The following is a 21156-nucleotide window of genomic DNA, read 5'->3' on the forward strand; positions in this document are numbered from 1 at the left end:
ATTGGAAATTTTAATGCTTGCATTTGAAGACCCTCACTACATCAAAAGATGTCTCCGTGAATATTCAAGCAACCACAAGAAGCACTTAGTTATACGACGTCAAATGTAGTTACTAAGATGGCGCTGCTTGCGAGTTTATTTTGCGATGCACTCGCAGCCACCGATGGCGACGATATTTAAGGTTATAAAGTTAACTGTGCAATTAAGTTTGAGGATTGCTGCGAGCCGCTTTCGCCATTCGTGTGTGCATGGCTGCTTGTAAGTAATATGTCTGGATTTAGTGTCTGCGTTTGCCGCCAGTCGGAGTCACAGTCGTTGGAAGCGAAGGAAGCTTCCAGAGAGACGTACGGCGATTACGAGAAATAATCACCATGAAACTAAAACTTACATTTATGACCTTCCGCCGATGGTTACATAGTTTTGGCGCTCGCCGGCGTGCAATTACAATTTTGCATTTTCAAACGAGAATAAGTTGTTGGTAGTAAGTCGATATGCAGATGGCGCTTTACAACTGCAATTTCAGTTGTGAGGTTATTTCATGGAAACACGACGGCGTAAATTGCGATTTTAGTCGACTCGTGGTGATGGTGAAAATTGATGATTATTGTATTTGACTGCAAGCCATACACGCGCTGGCTGCAATTTCATTAGGGGTAGTTTATATCGAAGTAGATAACATTTTGGTATGGATTGGATGGTAATATGTGTTGATAGGGAATTTAAAGTTTCAGAACCGTGTATTAGCTGTTTATTGGTAAATGTGTTGTAGGGCCAATCTCCAAAATTACTTTAATTGTATATAAACAAAGTAGGGTTAGTTAGAGTATTGATAACTCAAGAACGGGCGGACAGATTTTGATGATCTATGAATTATGAGATTTGTTTTTGACCCGAATAACAGAATACCTACTAAAATATTAAAAATTATGATATACAGGGTACTAAATAAAAGGTGAAAATTTACATAGATAAATTCTATCATAGTTAAAGTTACATAATTGAACTCGTGATGGGTCTAAAGTTCATTTGTTTGATTTTGAACAAGAAAGTAAAAAATATAAACTAACATATGAACAAAATTATGTAACTATTTCAAATTGGCACTAAATTTTAGCTTCATGACTTTTAGCATTGATTTTTCTGTTTAGTTTGATTAAATTTGAATTATTAAACGATTTTTGATTATTAATTAATGAACAGATGTGAGACCCCGTAAATTTCTCTTTTTTTAGCCATCTGTCGCAAAGCGCAATTAGTCATGCCGCAAAAACACCCTCAGACTTTACGCTCGAATGCAATCAACCCCAAAATTTTTAATGTTTTTTTTTTTAATTTTTGCCCTGTCCTTTGAGGTTATGCCATAATTAATGGGACACACTGTGAAATTGTGCGAAATTGTAGAAACCACCCTAAAGTTTGGGAATTTAAGAGATGATTATTTAATTCAATATTGGTCACGCTGCTTTCCGTGGCCATTAGCTTAGAATGTTCTGGCATTTGCTGTTTGGCCATTTTGCAAATTTCATTGCATCGGAAAGGCAGCGGGTGCGCTGTTATCAGCCGGCCTCGTTTCACCACCACCGCGACTCCTATACACACGGAGAAATATCATCCATTAGGGAAATTGAAACGAGGTTCTTCCATTCCCACGACAGTGCGCGAACACATGTAGTTTGCCGGCTTGCGATGTGAGCGTGTATAAGTATATATCTACAGGCTGATGCCGCCATTTTGCACGTAGGTAAAATGGCCGCCGTCAGCGGATTTTTTCAGCCGCCGAAAACAAGATGTATGCCACATAAAATGGTACTTATTGCTAGTATATCATGACTATCGGAGCGCATGAAACGCGAAATGCGAAAATACTGCTCTCGATGCGGCGGCAGCAGTGGTGTGGTAGTGGTGGTGGTGGCGGCGGCGACAGTGGCTGCCGACGTAAAATAAAACAGCGCGACCGACCGACATAAAGCCACTGCCGCTGCGCCCGCTGCCGGCATAAAGCAAACGCGCGCCCGCAACCGCAAAATGCAAACATAAACGAAATCAACTTTCCCAGCGAAAAGTTCATGAAATTTCGTGCGTGGATTATGAATCATAAAATAAAATTACGAAAACAGTTTGTATCCGCTACGAAAACAAAACACTAAACGGCCAACAGTTAGTATAATATAAAAAGACGATATAAATATTAAAACGCAAACGAAACTATTTAACCCATACTCGCACAACAAACACATATATTGTGGAAAACGTTGAGGGGGTTGCATATATTCAGGCGAAGTAAAGGAGAGCCTGGTAATAACCAGTTGACAAAGCCACCGCGAAAAAGTTTGCGCAATATGAGTTTGCTCGCACAGCGATGCACAATGCGCGGCTTATGGAGTCGCGCTTTTCGTAATTAACACGTGAGTTAACGAGCCGTCGTTACCAACCATCCCGGTTACGCCATCATGCGCAACGCGAACGCAAACAACAACTAATCTACTTTGATGCGGACCGCAACATTTTCATACGGAATCTTTCATTTTCCTTTATGCGATGTCACACAATACTGTGACATACAGAATTGATGTTTAAGTGCAGCCAGCTATACAATTCTCATTTGAATGACGTAAAAAGTTACGCAATTTTTCTTATTTATTGTTTCTTTTGATTGAAGTTTAAAGTTTCTCAGAAATTAGTTTGATGAGTACTGAAACGATGAAGGTCTTCTGGTTGGTGGTTTTCGGGTAAAATTGTGAAATTCCGAAAGTTAATTTTGAATTTAGATATGCATCGTTACCGCCACTGCCGCCGCCACCGCCGCCACCGCCGCCGCTAAGCAATATGGAGTAACGACGTCGGAGATTTGCGCCACTTGCACTTGTGGTGGTTATCGCATCTTGCGGCGGGCATGCCGAAAGCAAACACAAACATCACCCGCCCCCCAGAACCTCAGACCCCGAGCTAAACCAAACACTAACATTACCAACATGCCGGAATGTTGATGTGGGCGCCGCCAAACTTTCCCCAGACACATGCATCGATAGTTGACGACATAAAACTACTTTCTTGTATACTAAACAATTAAAAGTATATCCAGTGAAAAGACATTGTTGCCATTAGTGATACTATATTGTAATATAATATCTTTATCCAAAGTGGGTTGTTGCTCCTTGATGATAACTACTGCGAACATACATGTTACCATTATCATTGCTCGCCGAATATGAATTACACGAATTAATGTAAACGCCACGAACACTGATCCACTCGCGAAAAGGGTAGCAACCCCCTCTTCTGCATACCAATATATAAGATCTACCTCGTACCAGCCAGTTTCTGGTGGTTGATGGTGTTTGAGTGTGCGAAATGTAAATGAGTTAGAAACGTTCATTATCTAAATTGTCTGCCTCGCGTAATGCGATATGCTCTCGACTCGTATTCCAGCGAGACCTCACCCGCCCATCGCGCACAACCACCCTTCGATGTTATACGGTTGCAGTCATCATCCGATGGCAGGACGCTTCGCTTGATGATCGCGTCGAGCGCTGATGACGCGTCGCGTTCAATGATGATGACACTAGTTTGAGTTTGCATGCACTCAATGGAATGGGGGCGGTGGAATTCCCAGATTCCCAGGCAAGTTTAAACGACTGGTCCCGCGTGGAGGGCACTCCCTTATACAGCATTATAGGGGTGGATCATAAAAATTGGATTAGGATTGTTACAATTATCTCTCGTGACAATGTGAATTAATGCGATCGTCTTTTGATTATTATTTTTTTTAGTTTTTGTATTTTGTAAACTTGGAGAGATGTGAAATATCTTTCTTATTGCCGTATGTTACATGCAACATGACGTGGCGTACGTGCTTGGTGCACAATAACAACGTAAACGTAAAGTACGATATTCGTACATAAACATTGCGCTGGCAGACGTCGACTCGGCGAAGGGTTTGGCAGACATCGCGTAACGCCCGGCCGGGATAATGCGCTTCGGCAGATTGCAATTTCCGGTCGATAGATTGCATTTTCAGGAGCGGAGCGCGCCATTGTTGTGCGCCCAGCCCGATGTAAAATATTAAGCATTTTCTAGCAGCGGAGTTGAAGTTGCGCCCTCGCTCGCGTATCACCTATCAGCTATCAGAGGGCACTGCATAGGTGTGCACTTGAGTCTATCGAAAATGTCGCCGTAATTTATTATTGGATTCGATTATAATGGAGCTGCTCGGTTGCTTTTAAGGGTCGACATCAACAATGACACTGGATACACTTTTAACCATGTTTTTATTTTGTGTTGTTTTTGCTTGTCTGGCAAAACATGTGATGTTTTCGATAAAATGAAGTTATTTTCCTATGTGTACACAATTTGTTATTGTGATGAAATCTAACGCTTGACTTTTTGTTTACAGAAACCTCGTTTATAACCTAAGTCTTTCCAATTTGGTCGAGCAGCAGCGGCTCACGTGGTTTTCCAATGAGAATGACGTCAAGATGTGTGTCATGAAAGGCAAAGATGATGTAAGTACATGGTTCATTATTTCTGCTATTTGTTATATTCGGTTGTTGGTGCGGTATGTTCTAATAGTCTTCCTCTTTCAAGACGCGAACTGATGTTTAACTATCTTGTTTGTTCCGCTCTATAGACACTATAGACTATAAACGAAGCGAAGTACACGCGGTTACAACTTATTCCAATTACAGCCACTTCACGTGCTCTATACCTTCGCACACACATATCCGCACCCGGAAATTCTCCGGTTTTGTCGGTGAGCATTACGTCGGGCTCTTTCGCCGTTCAAAGTTCGATGTGGAAAGTACGCGAAACTTGAAAAGTCTGCGCACAAATCTCTGCACTCGCACACGCGGGTGTTGGTGAGCTGCTCATAGGTGGTAACGTAATGGGAAATATGAGGATTAGCGACCGAACCGCGGAACCGAGTAAAACTTGAAACTTTCCGCGAGCAGCGCTGCAGAGACGAAGGCGAAAACTTAATTTTCATTAATTATCGTAATTTTGTTTCGCGCTGCCACCGTCTCTCAAGTCGAGTGAGCAAGTGGGATTTCCATCAACTTCTTAATGGTTTTCACGGCAGTGCATGGAAAGTAGACTATAATATTGTTGCAAAATAAAACAAAATGCTTTAATAATAAATTAAAGCGGCCATTACGCTTCATTGCCTTTTCAACTAGGTTTTTATTGTTGATTTTTTTGTAATTTAATTTGAACACTTTGTGTTTTTATGTTATGCGAGGCGTTTAATTGAAGTGAACAGCGGGCAAAGTGCATAATGCGCCACAATATCGCAATGGCAATCGCAAATTCGATACGCCCGGTTCGCATGCGAGGGCCGTTTTGTTTGCTCGCCATGTTTCAACACCGCCGGTTTCACTTCGGTTCCGCGCTGGGACACATGTTTGCTAGGAGGAGTTCATGTGTTCATTAGAGCACACACGCCTGCCAGCGCAACATGGCGGTCGCATATGTTTATCTCGTTGTTTATGCGCTCGCCACTGGGAGGGCGCTGGTGTGGCGTGACAATGCGCTATTAAACTTGGCCCGCGCGCGCAATTCGTATAATAAACCTTCTTAATTACGCGCCCGGAATGCCGCTGCGGCGGTATTTGATATGATAGGATGGAGTTTTCGCAAACAACGACGCGAATCGCCATGGGAGCGGTCGTAGAAATAACAATGCGCACACAATCGGTTGCTAACTGCGAGGTTGCTACTTGTGTTGTTTACTGAGCGCATTGGAAAGTCGTCCTGTTGACTACTAGTGTGTAGCGTTAAAACAAGGTTAGGTTAACGGCTACCACGCCCACATGACTTACATTGATACTTTACAATGCGCATGCGCAAATATTTTCTTATAGTTTTCTCTTGATTTGAAAAATTAAAAAAATAAACATGTATTGTTTCATTCTATTGTCATAAATTTGTACGAATCAAAACGTGGTAGTAAAACTGGATGCACGAAATATATTCACAAGTTTTGCTCGTTTTGGCGTGTATTTTTCTGTCGTCGTGGCGATATTTTCGTGCATCGGAACGTTATGTTCTCATTTACATTTACAATTTCGTGCAGCAATCGTTCGGGGGTACGCTGCGAATCTATTTCTCGTGTGTTTCGCCATCATATTGTGTCGCATTGTGCTTTATTGTGCTCAATAACCCCGCTCGCGCGCTACATCTCGCCACCCGCGCACAAAAGCAAACGAATCGTCGTCGTTGTCGTCGTCGAATAGAAGATGCATCATTCATTCCTTTATACCCTCGCTCGCATTCGATCGCGAGGCACATAAATATTTGTCGTATTTTTATGCGCAACATGCGACAAACTCACGGCTGCAAAAAATAAGACATCCGATAACACATTCGCAGGAGCAGAAAAATACGACGCTAACTTTTTCCCCTTTTTGTTTTAATTTGTGATAAAAACCGTAAAAAGCGTAGGGATGAGTTGGAGAAGCCGGAAATATTGATTGTTTGCGTACAACTGGTACGAGTGTAAAGGTATAATCATGTGAGGCACACGGATTAAGCTAACCGGAAAATTGCTTGATTAGATCGCCGTCGCGCGAGTGCTGGTGGCGGATGCGCGCGGGAGCACGCGCGACGCGACGATTGTCTGCCAAGTTCTAACTTGGCTTGTTGCCATGTTTGGCAGCCCGCAAATTGCCGAATCGATTTTACCATCTCGTGCAACTGCACCACGCGCGCGAACATTCATGTTACATCTTCACCACCTCCTCGGCAGCAACGTAATTTATATCTAGGCGAAGCAAAAAAAAGTTGGTTTGCCACGCTCTGCCGCGACGAGCAATCATTGTGTCGCGATAGTGTTGCTTGGATAGCGCCATCTACTCAGTTATAAATGAAGATTGATCACTTTTCTATATTCGCTTATTCGCTTATCGTCGCGTGATAAATCAGTTATGTAGAAAATCGCGCGGAATTGCCGGGAAGTCTGATGTTGAATTAGATACTTATTTCTAGGCTTCTGAGGGGGGAGGTGGGAAAATCTCAACAACGCGTATTATATGCTTATCGCAGGCGGCCGGAAGGGTGTCGAACGTTAAAGCGTTCGTTATCGTCGCGCATTCGGCATTTTCCGATGCGAAAAGTCCCACTAGCGAGCGTATTCCAGGGCTGAGTTTCCATGGAAGCGAAACATAGGGGGTTGTGCTGGGCGGCGGGCGCAGGTGAGGAGGTTATGTGACGCTAACGCTGAAAATAGAGTGCTAGTCGTGAAACGGTTATCAAGGTGCGCTTGTAACGCCTACGGACGATAAAGGTGAGGTGTGAAGGTGTCTAGGACGCTAGCGAGGAGAAAAGGGTGGTGCGGAGGCGGTGGGCCGGTATCGTTAGCGATTATCAACGGAAAATCATCCGAGTCGTTAGACGTAGCACTCGTTAGCGCACCTTTTAACGTTTTCTTCCTCTGCTTCGTTTCCGTCCGCCTTCAGGCATTTCCAACACTTGAACATAACTATACTGGTGGAGAACTATTCTGTGCCGCTCGCTAATAGATGGCGTTGGTGTAAAGCGTTATTTCTTTACATAATGTATTTTTATTGTCGCTATCGTTTCGGCCCTTATCCTTTTCAATTTGGAAATGTACGAAAAAACGTTTTAACTCTGGAAATTTAGTGCTCCCTATCGACGTTCTGAGGAATGAATATTGGGGAGAGCTACTACCTACGTTGACACTATCGCAAAGTGCGTCTGAGCGACATCACGACAGTTGAGTCTTCAGAGCCGAAGGCTAAAATCCACTTTTTCAAAACAACTTTCTCGTCAACTGAAGTGATCAATACGCTAACTCCCAAGACGAATCTGAAAGCTTTCCATTATTTCGTTTTTCTTTCGGTGTTTCCTATATTGTAAAAATTGAGTGCATAAAGATAATCGAATTTTAAATTAAACTACACGAACAAAAGTCAGTTAGAGGGAAAGCAAGCCCGAGGAACGAATTAGCCAGCGAGTTGTTTCCGATCTGGAAACTTTTACATTATAAAAGCTTGCGAGAGTCTGCACGAATGAGCAAAAAACAAAAGTTTATTGTCGTTTGACTTCGGTTGGCTTCTCGACTTTCTGCGCGCAAAGTTAATTGTATAAATATTCAGCGGAGATGACGAAGTTCCAGCGACCGCCTAGAACTAACCACCAAGTTATCATAATGTCGCAAAAACAGATACCGAACTTGTGGGTAAGCGACTTAACCTCCAACACTCCAGCCAACCTAACCTCAAGCGGCAAAAACAGCTTGTTATAAAGAAGATTTTAGAGGTTTTTGTGGTACAAACTTACCAAATACCGCAAATGATGTTTGAAGCTTCTTTCAATTCAACTAGTTGGCATTTATCTAACGACGACTTCTTGCTCATGATTGAGGCTTTTCAATTTTAGTTACTTACTAAGACTAAAATTTTTGTTTTTATTTTCAACGCGCATGCGCACAGTATGTTCCTTGTTATTTCCTTTTCACCTTAATTTTTTTCTATTAAACATTTGTAACAATAAAACTAGTCCAATAATACTGGTCACAGTAATCTTAATAACGTCGTAAGTATCTATGATACACAATCGTGCGCTTTGAACCTTTGTGCACATTTCAATTGCAGGAGGCGGCTTGCAATTGCATCTTACCTTCCGGATGAAAGCCATTTTGTGCAGTCCGTGCATTCGCTTGCCATTCACTACGCTTATCGGTTCAATCTGGGGCGCTTGCGGACGACAGCAGCAATAACAAGATTCTTTTTGAGGTTATCTTAGTCTTTGTATACAAATTGCATCTGTAATGGAGTACCTGGTATCCATCAGATTACTTTAGAAATTGATTTTCTCAATATCAACCGAAAGTAGTCATCTTTAGAAATCTTCATATTTTTTTCCATATAAATCCAATGAGTATTTTCCGCCTCTGAGATTTTTTACGAAACCTTTCAGCATGGCTAATCTTTTTCCTCGACTTCTTACTAATTACTTTCCTATGTAGCAATTTTTTGCTGTTTGCTTTGCTTTGTATTTCTGCTTTTTGTTTTCATTTTTGTTTGGGTTTGTAAGCCTTCGCCACAATTAACCAGAGATAAATAATCCCCGTCCACACAACAGCATTGTGCGGCAAAAAAGTCGAAGACCGTAAGATTGGAAACGTATTGGAAGCCATTAGCGACTTTTCCATTCCAGGTCCTGTCTCTCCCCACAGCCGTTGGTTGCTAGAGCTTGTCGCGCGGCCCCACTATAAATTACCCACGGGCGCACTTTATTATTAACCGATAAAGATAGTCGCCGTCTTCGGGCGCCTCGCCTCGACCTCGCGACACAATGCACGCGAACACGACGCCATCTTGGATCCGCGCGATTGCAATTTGACGATACGATCGTGAATTTATTTCTTTTCGGTTCGGTTCGTTATTCTTGGTCGCTTTTCTTCTCATCCCCTCGGCAGTCGTGCACGTCGTCGTCGGGCGTCGTTTTGTTCGTTTTGCTTTTGTTTTTTCGCCATTGCTGCGTCTGGTCGGTTTCAATCGGCGCGCGGGCTCGAAATTAGGATCGATTATATCGGGATGAAAGCAATTCGCGCGCAACAATGAAAAACGCGCAAAACAATCGAGCGCCAAGCGGAAGCTAAACCGAAACGGAGCGTAATTATGTGCTAAATTTGATTCGCTTTTTATTCCATTCGGGGTTTCGGCGCCATTAAATCGCGCGATGGCGACGTCGATCGTCCTGTCGATTCGATTTTGTTTTAATTAAATGGAAAACGCGGCCAAATTAAGCGAAACGAAACGTTTCTTTGTTTGCGCGTCATTCTACATCATTAAATGCATTTCCGCATATAAAAAGCACCAAAAAACTATCGCATGCCAGCCATTTTCAACGATACAACTCCATTCGAATGGACTCAAATGTCTATTTTTATTCTATTTTAATGCGCAATACCATTAAGTCAGTGTGCGTGCTGTATGTGAACGTCAGCCATTTCGCAGATGTGCGAAATTTCCATCGGCGTGTGTGTCGGTGTGTCACTTTGAGCGTGTCTGACAAATTCGGAAATTCATGCGAACATGTGTACGTGCTCGCGCGCGCTTAGGCGTGCTTTATATGCGCGTAGGCTAAATGTACATAAGAATTCGCATGCGAAGTTCAACGACAGCGGCGGCGTCTGCCTCGTTGGCGGCGGCGGCGGCAAAGGCAACTTTGATAATATTTATATACGTATAAAAGCGGCTTTAAAGCGATACCATGCGCCCGGCGCGTATGCAAAGAAGTTGTTTGCTTCCGCACACACTGTGATGTGCTTCCACTCTCGCAGTGCCGTCGCCGCCGCAGCCGCCACACAAAACCTACATTCCTTATTGATCCGCTCGCGAAATGCCCGCAGGAAAGATAGAAAAACGTTGCGAGCATGTGGGGAAGGGTGTGCTGTTCTACTTTACGCCATCACGTTGGTGTGATTTTCAAAAAATCTGGAAAAAACTTTGTTTGACGTGTGACATAGTTTATAATTAGTTTTAACATGCATAAAAGGTATGGTATTGACCTAGGTTGTATTTGGGAAGATGTATAATAAGTTTTGTGTTTTTATTTTTTTAAAAGATTTTCTAACTGATTGGTAATTAAATTGCGAATGGAAAAAGCTATCTTAAATCGAGATGTTTTTAACGATAGAAGTTAAAGTTGAGATACGTTCTTCAACCGATGTATCCTATATGACCTGAAACTTTTTCCGCTTTGCTGCTCTCGTTTTTGAAACCTGCTACTCGTCTAAATCGTGCGTTCCCGCCGTGGGGATTTCCAACATGGGAGTCGTGCTTCCTTTTGTCCGTTTTTAATCAAGCGCGCCGTCGTTTTCGCAAACGCCGTGCAGCGTTTTCTTCGCTCGTTGCTTTTCTCCTCAGCGACCAAAGACATTTCATGGGCGAGCTCAAATCCACACGCTTTTTCCGACTACTAGACTAGTATGGTCTGCCGAGTTTTCTTGCAACATTTGAGCCGTTGAGCTGAGCCGTCCTGAGCGCCCCCGTAACCAGGGGGCAATCTTCCGCTGCTCCTCTCTTGCAATGATCGCCGCCGCCGACGCCTCGTCTTCACCATTTTCAAGCGTTTCGTGAATTCGCGCATCGAGTGGCGACGTAATTCGGTTTAGACTCGGACGCGCCACTTCGTCCTTAGTGGAAACATTTCTTTGTGTTTGCTCGTTTACATTTTTTTGCTAGCGTGAAAAGTTTTTGATATTTTTTGGCCGGCACAAAGGATCCAATGTTATTTCTTAGAACTTGCATTGCTAATTTTGGCCCTTGCTTTTGTGTGTTTTCAGGAGAACTGTCAGAATTACATCCGCATCATGGCGCGGACCAACCAGGGCAATCTGCTGCTCTGCGGTACCAACTCATTCAAGCCGGTGTGTCGTGAGTACGGCATCCTGCCCGGCAACTATACCATGGAGAAGGAGAAGCCCGGACAGGCGGTTTGTCCGTACGATCCGCATCATAATTCCACCGCGATTTATGTCGGTGAGTACAACCACCTCAACACCCAAGTATGAAATTTCCAACTCAGCCCACTCAACTCCAACCCAACTCAAAAGAAAGAATAGTGGAATATAGCTGGAAGAAGCAGGAAAATATAAAAAGGAAATGTTTCTTGATTTTCTAGTCGTAGAAGCGCACGGTTATGTCCGCGTGCAGGCAACCATAAATACATAATTTACTTCCATTACGTTTAACAACGTTTCACAACGTTTCGTTTTGATGAATGGACGGACATTATGATCGCACATAAAGCGCTCGCGGTATCCCCATCATTTCGTGCATGTGTAGCCGTCAGGTCGTAAAAGGACTTTGCGGACGTCATCTCGGAGATGGCGCGGACGGCGATCGGCAGTTACGGACATGATGCATGCGCACATTTTCTGTCGCAGGTCAAATATGTATCAATTACGCGCCATGATATACTTCGCATAACCTTAAAAGCTAACCTCACTCTCGACAATTCCCGGCTATAAATACCACCGCGAACGATCCGCAAAGGTCAACGGAACGTGAAATGTCGGATCACAAATGAAATTAATTAAAATCGCACAGTGCTGACAAAACAACAGAAAAAGCAATCGTGTTGGAATTGAAATAAATGCAAAACGTTGCCGAACGGATTGAATCTGTAGGAAAATGTTAAAACGCAAAGATGCGACCGAGCGATCAACTCGGTTAGCGGACCCGTCTCTCGTTCATTAAAATTGAAATGCAAAACGATTCGATCCGTAGTCCGGAAGACCGCACTCACACAAGCACACAGTCAAACGATGACAAGAATAGGAATATTAAGTGTCAAATGCGTTCTCCAACCAGCCATACCATTACCAACCCCTTTATTTCCGAGTTGCTGGTCATAATCGTAGACGACGCGATTTTTTTCCTACATTTTTTACATGAAATGCGGAATTATTTCAATATTCATTTTCATGCATTTCTTAACTACTTGTTTTCTTTGTGGACTGAATGCGACGGAATCGAATATTAAATTTTAGATTTTTATTCTTTGGAAGTCGACTTTATGCGATCGTAGACTATCGATGGATATAGATATGGCAACGCTGCACTTGAACATGCATAAAACCTCTTCATTATTCGCGCTCGTTATATTCCTCTGTTTTCCAGAGCAGAGGGAACTAACTGCAACTGGAGACAAACTGCGGCACATTCGCTTTGATGTGCGCTCGTCTGTCTCGTTTGACAATCGCGATGCGAGAACACAACCTCACGCTTAACCTAATGACATGTGCAGCGTTGCCAATGATGGCGCCTGCCATGGCGTCCATTTGTTTCCTAACAAGCATCAACGAAACACACTGAAACAAAGGACTAACAATGCATTTGTTTTGAAACACAACAAAAAATAGATGATAGAGAACATGAGGACATCAGTTTAGTCTAAAGGTCTGAAGTACTCGAGATCGTTGCAAAAGGAAATAAACACGATTGCATTGCTTCTTCTTTTGCTGGTGCTGGACGTTAAACTCGTGTGCTCGTATGCTCGAATGCGCAATTTGCTTTCTTTTTATCGCCTTCGTCGCCGTGTTCCGATCTCCTTTGTTTCCGAAAACCTTCAAAGTCCCTCGGATCCCCAGCTCTCAGCAATAATCTCGTGATCTCGAGCACTCACACTTTCATCCCGACGTGTTTCAGACGGTGACCTCTACACGGGCACCGTGGCCGACTTCAGCGGAATGGATCCGATCATCTACAGGGAGCCACTGCAGACCGAGCAATACGATTCGATGAGTCTCAATGGTAACGCTCTAATCGCCTCAGCATTCAACCCCGCACCCTCGCCGGTACTCATTCTTTGTTTGTTGCAGCGCCCGACTTTGTGAATTCGATGACGCAAGGTGATTTCGTCTACTTCTTCTTCCGGGAGACGGCGGTGGAATACATTAATTGCGGCAAGGTATGTCGAAAGACACATAAAATCTCCTTATTTTGCCGGTTTCAAGTTTTGATTTGTTTCCGTAATCTCCCATGAGTATGGACATTTTTCAATTTTGTTTTCTGTTGTTTTCCGTGTCTGACTGGTTCTTGAAACATTTGTGTCTCCCTCAGGCTGTGTATTCGCGAGTAGCTCGCGTGTGCAAATACGATCGTGGCGGGCCACACCGCTTCCGCAATCGGTGGACGTCGTTCCTCAAGTCCCGTCTGAATTGCTCCGTCACCGGAGACTTTCCGTTCTATTTCAACGAGATCCGTAAGTTCAGTTCGCATGAATCTTAATACACTCCCAGACTTGTGTTATGCTGACACCGTCTGTTTCTGCACGACAGAATCCACAACGGAATTGATCGAGGGCCAATATGGCGACATCACTGCCCAGCTGGTGTATGGCACGTTCACCACACCACCCAACAGCATATCCGGAAGTGCCGTGTGCGCCTTCGCTTTGCAAGACATTGCCGATACATTTGAGGGCAACTTCAAGGAACAACCGACGCTCAACTCCAACTGGCTTCCGGTTCAGAGCTCCAAGGTGCCTGACCCTCGACCTGGACAATGTCACAATGATTCCAGAACTTTACCTGACTTGACGCTTAATTTTATCAAGACTCATTCGTTGATGGACGAAAGTGTACCCAACTTCTTTGGGCAGCCGATTGTCATTCGAACCAGCTTCCAGTAAGTCTTATCTTAACTTATGTTTCAATACTTTCAATACTAAATTAACAATTTTTTAACAGTTATAGATTTACTCAAATCGCTGTAGATCCTCAAGTCAAAGTCCCTGGAGGAAAGACTTATGACGTGTTGTTCATTGGTACTGATAACGGCAAATTAATCAAAGCAGTTAATGGGCTTTCAGCTGAATCTCGTAATGGCGTCAAGCCGGTCGTTATCGAAGAAATTCAGATCTTCCCGTCACATGTCCCCGTGCGAGGAATTAAAGTAATTCGTAATGAAAAGCAAGCCGAAGGTCGCTTGGTAGTGATCGCTGACGGAGAGGTTCAATCATTACGCTTACACCGATGTGACAGTTCGAAGATTTCGAGCTGTAGCGAATGTGTTGCGTTACAAGATCCATACTGCGCGTGGGACAAGCTTCAGGGCAAATGCCGCTCTCATGGTGCAAATCGATGGGGCGAGGAGAGTTTCTTCTTCCAGAGTGTTTCAACTGGTCAGCACTCTGCCTGTCCTCCGATGAAGTCTAACAAAGATGCTGGTTCTCCTGGCGGCTTGTCCACGCAACCGAAATTCAACCAGGATCATCAAGGTGGAAAGGAACTGCCGGATGGTCAGATTATCAACATTGTACAAGACAAAGTTTTTGAGAATAATGGTACGAAATTGTTTATAATTGAGGTTATGTAAATGTTTTGTGGATTTTGACGGTAAATTATTTTAGATCCTGGTGTGAGGGCAACCGAGAGCATGCCACCTCAGTACTCGGTGGAGACTCTGGTGATAGCCGTTGTTGCTGGCGCGGTGTCAGCCCTTTGCGTTGGATTTATCGCCGGATACTTGTGCGGAAGGAAATGTCACAAGGACGAGGACGATAACATGCCCTATCCGGACACCGAGTACGAGTACTTCGAGCAGCGTCAGAACATGAATAGGTAACTATCTATTCCGAGGTTGAGAAGGTTTCGCGACACATTATGCGACCTCCGTCAAGCCTCGTTTGTACTGAGGATGTTCTAACGTTATTTGTCCACTGTGGGTATAGGATCCAAGCTGAACCAAAACTACTTCCCCAAGAGGAGGTCACCTACGCCGAACCGGTGCTAGTGCCCCAACCACCGCCTAAACTGCACTCGCCGAAGAGCACTCTACGCAAACTGCCCCATCAGAATAACGCCGAAACACTCTTCCAGTTCCAAACGGACGGCGGCTACAACGGGCGCGACTACCGCAGCCGTGACAATTTTGGCACGCTGCGCTCCCATCAGGTAAGCCACAGCGCGACCGCGCACAGGCGAGCAGGCGACATTCGAATGTTGAATAAGAACGATTTCTTCGTGTAGGGCGACAACAACTACAGGCGCGGCGACGGCTTCGCGACAACACGCAGCGTGAAGAAGGTGTACTTGTGAGAAAACAGCGAGGAGGCGGGTGGCGGCGCCGCCAACGCGGCCGGTATGCGCAGCTTACAGCGCCAGCACCGGCCCCATCGGACGGCACCTCCGCCGAGAGACGGCAACGGCAACTCGGGCCATTCAGCGCTGCCAACCACCAGCAGCGGCTCGTCCAGCTCCCCGTCGCCGCCCTCCTCCTCGCCATCGCCCACACCCCCACGCACCGCCTCTTACATCTACCGGGCGTAGCCGACGAGATCAACCACCGGCCCCGAAACAGACATCATTGAGTAAGCCCACGAACGTGACCGAACAAAATGAACAAATCAAAATGTCCATAATCCTAACTCTCACTCTAACCTCCACACGTTGCGTCATTCTTAGCGTCATGGTCGCTGCTCAGTGCACATAACCAAACTTGAGCAAATAGAATGACGATTCAGCAAATGTGTCAATTACACTCTACATGTTGAAACGCAGTTTTAAGATTGATACACTTGCGCCTTGATAAAACGTCAAATTGAACATTAAATGGTAAAACCAGTAGCGCCGCATTGGTACCAGTTACGGTGACAGAACGAAATTCAACTTTTTATAGCGATTAGCGACTAGTGAGCAGTTTGTGTTAGGCGAACACAAAAACATCAAACTAGAGAGAGAGAGAGTCAGAAGGGAGTTTAAATTGTATTAGATGATGATAAAAACGGACTATACATAAAAAACATATATCTTTTTAAGTAATTTGAAGATTAATAAGTGCTTCTTATGGATGTGTTAGATAAGTACCCTTTTACTCAAAAACACCCCACGCCCACACGGAAGCTCCACATTCTTTGCTGAAAAGGAAAACATCCAGCAACTAGAAGTCGGAGACTTTTTCGTACATTTTAAATAACATATAGATATTGTTATCAGTTTTTAGCGATGACGCTAAGATGTGAGCGAGCGTTTGTGATTAGACATGTACTATAATTATGCCGTAGCCGTATTTACATAATAATATACGCGTAGTTGACACATTAACAGACAACTGTTGAGGTGTCCGGCCCGGATGTGACAGAAATCTTGCAGCAAGGTGTGAGAATTTGGATGTAAAGTTTTGTAAATCTCGATTTTTTTTTTCAAGTTTAGGCGGTTTTAGATGGTTTTGTCACTGCAGGGTTGGACAAATGAACAATTTACATACTTACATACACGCCAGCACGTTTGATGCACACTTATTTCAAAGATATCTCACGAAAACGTATACTCACTTAAAATTTGATGTGCCACTGAACTGTTACAAGACGAACGGGCCAAAAGACGAATTGCTGAATTCGAGCGAAACCTACAAATTGTGCAGGAGTTGTCAGTAATTGTGTATCAAATGTCCAAGAGTTGTCGATTCGAAACGAACGAAACACATGAAAGATGCATAGCTGTATGGAATAACGGATATAAACCAAAAAAATACTTTAAATACTTGTATGCAATACCTTAATAAGCGATCGTTCATTATTATTTTTATACATCTCGATGTTCTTAGCATCTTAGGGTGATACCAAACAAAACACACACGTCTTCATTTATTTTCAATATTCGTTCATTTTCATATTTATTCCAATTTATTTTCTCATTATCTTTTGAAACCATGATTCGAGTAAATATAGTATTTGTACATATTATATGATAAGACTGAGAAAGAAATTTACGAGATGAGCGAATGTGCGTAGCGCAGCGTTTGAAAGCCGATGAACGTAGGCATCCTTGTCCAATTTTTAGTCAGCCATCTTGTTGTGAGACAAGCTCGTAATTTCCGAGCCCATACTTCCTTTCACATAGCTGATAAACCAAATTTGCAAACATTCTATTCACTTATTTCTATTCAACAGAGAGGAAAACAGAATATTTTTGTTGTTTATTGAATAGGTTTTTATATAACATTTGTTTTTCTAAGTTATTTTAAGCGTTCACACGCGAAGGGGACGATCTCAGTTGCATTTCAACAAGCTCAAAGCTCAAATTTGAATTATTTAAACATTAAAACACACAAATTACCTACGAGTTTCAGTTCGAAACAAAGATTCATTGTTAGGATTTTATTTTGAACCAAGTCTCTTTGTACATCTCTATCTTAAAGCTAACCATCTATTCCAATACTAATTAATTACTGAAAAAACACACAAAAATGAATAAAAATAATTGTATGTAGGACGGAATATATTTCTAAAGACATTTGACGATGATGAGAAGATGAAAGGTGACGAGAACAAAACTTGTATAAAGATTGTAGATATAATTTTATTACAATACTATTACTAACATTATGAATTAATTACTTACGAAGAAATACTATGCAAGTAAAAACTAACTAATTACTACCACCTAGTCATTGCTAATTACATAAATATCGTCGCATCTTTTCATTACAAGAATACATGCATAGATTACAACATTACGAAAGTAAACTACGTACATAGCACACACGATTTTTGTTTTTCCTCTGTTCCGACTTTTGTTCGAGGACAAAGAACAAATTGTAAAGCGATGCGGAAATAGACGACGCGAACGTGCAAACATAGAAAAGCAAGCACCTAAATGTACATAAGAAACATTTTTATACAGAAAACAAAAACAAAAGAAATTGATTCGCGTTGTATATTTACGTCCGCCCTTTTTGCATTGTTTGCGCTGTTAGCGTAGGCAACGATTCTATGAAAACACGGAAGACAGAAACAGACTTACACTCACACGAAATGTTGAAAATTTTATATTATATAAGAATACAAATGCAAAATAGTTTATTGATAACGAGTAAAATACGAGTACGAAAATTGCTTCTTCCTATAAAGTATATAAAGTAAAAAAATAATTAAAACAAAGTATGGAGAATTAAATGGTCGTTACGATTTTCACCTGTTTCACGCGTCGTAACGCGCGTGAGAGTAAAATGATACCACGAGAGACAAAAATCCTGTAAAGCTGTGTAATAGCGTTTTTTGTATATGTAATTAAGGCTGCCGCCAGTTTTTTATATTATATGAAAATATTATATTTAATGAACGATTATATTATATATATATAAATATATATATGAATATATGAAAATATGATAGATGATTACGATCGCAAGCAGTCGAGCGGGGCGAAGAATTGAAGAAATTGAAATACATGAGAGTAATCTAGTTGTAGTTATTGTAAGTTATTATTATTATGATTATTATCGATTGATCATGATTGATCATTGAACCATTTGAGACGTTTAAGAAAGTATTTCAGAACTTTTAGCATTTTAAGGAAGAAAATCCTTTTTTGAGATGAAACCAAATTCGACAAGAAAAAACGCCGGATAAAGTCAAAAACTGACTGATTCCAATTTGCCTAATCGAGCCTTTATATATATATATATAATGTTCTTGGCTCCTATGTGGAGCATAGAGCCTCACTAAGCGCCCTCCAACGGACTCTGTTTCGGGCAACCGCCTTTGCTTCGTTCCAGCCCATATTTTGGTTTCGGGCTCCTCTATTGTGGATCTTCGCCAGGTATTGGCCGGTCTACCAACCCTTCTCTTCCCTGTGGGTTCCATTCTAGCGCATTTCTGGCGATATCTCCGGCGTCTCTTCTCAAGATGTGCCCAATCCACCCCATTTTCTCTTGCGTATTTGATTTATAATGGGAGTTTCATCACATCGACGGTGCAACTCATCGTTGGAGATTGTCATTGGCCAGAATATGCGCAAGATCATTCTCAAGCACTTGTTTATGAAGGTTTGGAGTTTGTGTGTGCTTGAGCTCGTTGACCTCCATGTTTCGCATCCATATAAAAGGGTGGATTTTACATTTGTGCGGAATATGCGCAGTTTTGTTCTTAGTGTATAGACGCTTGACTTCCATACTGTGCTCAGCATTCTGAAGGATTGCTGGGCTTTCTTTATTCTGTTGTTTATATCTGCGTCGGTCCCCCCTTTTATGTCAATTATACTTCCTAGATATAGGAATTCCTTGACCTCTTCTATTTCCGTATTATCTATTTGGAGTTTTAAGGTGTTGTTTGTATTTATACGCATTTCTTTTGTTTTGGCAATATTTATTCTTAGGCCAATTTTACTTGCCTCCCTTGCTAATGTTGTTAGCTGTCGGCTCACGCCTTCGAACGTATGTGACATCAGGCAGATGTCGTCGGCGTAATCCAGGTCGCTGAGGTGCGAGGTTAGTGTCCAGCGCAACCCATCCCTGTTCTGGTCTACCTTTGCTAGTATGTAGTCTAAGGCGATGTTAAATAGTAATGGGGATATGACACATCCTTGTTTTACTCCTCTGTGTATCGTAAAACTTTCGCTTTTTCACCGTTGTGTAACACACTGCAGTTTGCATCAGTGTAGAGTTCTTGCAGGATGCTTATTATCTTTGTTGGTACACCTCGCGACTTAAGGATCCTCCATAAAGCGTCGTGGTTCAGGCTGTCGAATGCTTTCTCAAAGTCGATGAAGGCGATGAATAGTGGTGATCGCCATTCTACTGATTGCTCGATAATTATACGAAGGGTATTGATATGATCGATGCATGAGCGATTCGGCCGAAAACCTGCTTGGTTCGGGCGCAGGGTGTTTTCTATAGTTTCCGCTAATCTTGTTTGGACGATTTTCGCGATAATCTTATTAATTGTGTTTAATAGCGTTATGCCACGCCAGTTGTTACACTCGGTCAAGTTACCTTTTTTGGGAAGCTTGATGATTAGCCCTTCTTTCCACTTGGTCGGAATCTTGTTGTTGTTCCATGCTTCCTTAATACAGTGGTATAGTTCATTTGCCATCCATGTGGCGTTTACTTTTAGTAGTTCCGCTGGAACGTTATCAGCTCCTGCTGCTTTGTTGTTCTTAAGCGTCTTTATAGCTGCAGTTATCTCCGCGACTGAAGGCGGGTTCGAGTCAATGTTCAGTTGTCTACCTGGGTTATTCTCTGGCTCCCAGTTAATTGTTTCGTTTGCGCTGAGCATGTCGGAGAAATGTTCCCTCCATCTTTCGAGCTGCTTGTCTGACTCAACTAACAGGCGGCCGTTTTTTGACTTAATGAAGTGTGTGCGTGTAGAGTACTTATTGGCCAGTTTCTTTGTGAGGTTGTAAAGTTCTCTCGAGTTGTTGTTGAGCATTGCTTCTTCTGCTTGTCTGCAAATATCATCTATCCACCTGCGTTTGTCTCTTCTGGCTTCCCTTTTGACCTTTTGGCAAAGGCCTGTGTACTCTACCTGTGCCGCTGCCCTATATTCTTGCGAAAGATTTTGGAGTAGCAGGTGTTTTTCCTCTTTTTGTCTAATCGAGCCTTTAGCAGAACAAAATTATTCAACGGGACGAAAACCCAGTGGATGGCAAATAATTAATCTTAGGCGATAGGAATGCGAAAGTGATTACGTGTGAAAAATGCATGACAAGCAAGAACATATGGAAATGAACGTGAAATTTGTCAATAAAACTTTATTAGATTAGTTTTCGAAGAACAGAAACCAAGGATGATTAGAATACTGAATTTTGTAATTCTAAATAGTCTTAACGAATGTACTCAACACACACAAAAACATTGAGACGATGCAAAACTGCGAGATTAGAGCTTTTTGCAGTTGTGCTCCGAG

The 21156-nt window shown here is 42.7% G+C and overlaps 1 protein-coding gene across 4 annotated transcripts in view; it reads left to right on the forward strand.

Moving 5' to 3' along the window:
- Nucleotides 1-18720, forward strand: part of Sema1a (semaphorin 1a) — a 140896-nt gene extending 122176 nt beyond the window's left edge. Inside the window, exons 5-14 of one of the 4 annotated variants that reach the window (XM_065310809.1) lie at nucleotides 4394-4502; nucleotides 11309-11504; nucleotides 13176-13280; nucleotides 13349-13437; nucleotides 13590-13731; nucleotides 13808-14156; nucleotides 14219-14814; nucleotides 14881-15091; nucleotides 15202-15424; nucleotides 15500-18720. In XM_065310809.1, coding sequence (XP_065166881.1) covers nucleotides 4394-4502; nucleotides 11309-11504; nucleotides 13176-13280; nucleotides 13349-13437; nucleotides 13590-13731; nucleotides 13808-14156; nucleotides 14219-14814; nucleotides 14881-15091; nucleotides 15202-15424; nucleotides 15500-15568 — 2089 coding nt within the window. In that variant the 3' untranslated portion in view covers nucleotides 15569-18720. Of the gene's footprint in view, nucleotides 1-4393; nucleotides 4503-11308; nucleotides 11505-13175; nucleotides 13281-13348; nucleotides 13438-13589; nucleotides 13732-13807; nucleotides 14157-14218; nucleotides 14815-14880; nucleotides 15092-15191 lie in introns of all 4 variants that reach the window. The other 3 variants (XM_065310810.1, XM_065310807.1, XM_065310808.1) reach the window with 3 other exon arrangements.
- The last annotated feature ends 2436 nt before the right edge of the window (nucleotides 18721-21156 follow it).

The sequence above is a fragment of the Atheta coriaria genome, unplaced genomic scaffold, assembly GCF_025399875.1.
Source record: "Atheta coriaria isolate IRGN ID8LTWV9N9 unplaced genomic scaffold, Caltech_Dcor_3.1 hic_scaffold_9_pilon, whole genome shotgun sequence".
Taxonomy (NCBI): Eukaryota; Metazoa; Arthropoda; class Insecta; order Coleoptera; family Staphylinidae; genus Dalotia; species Dalotia coriaria.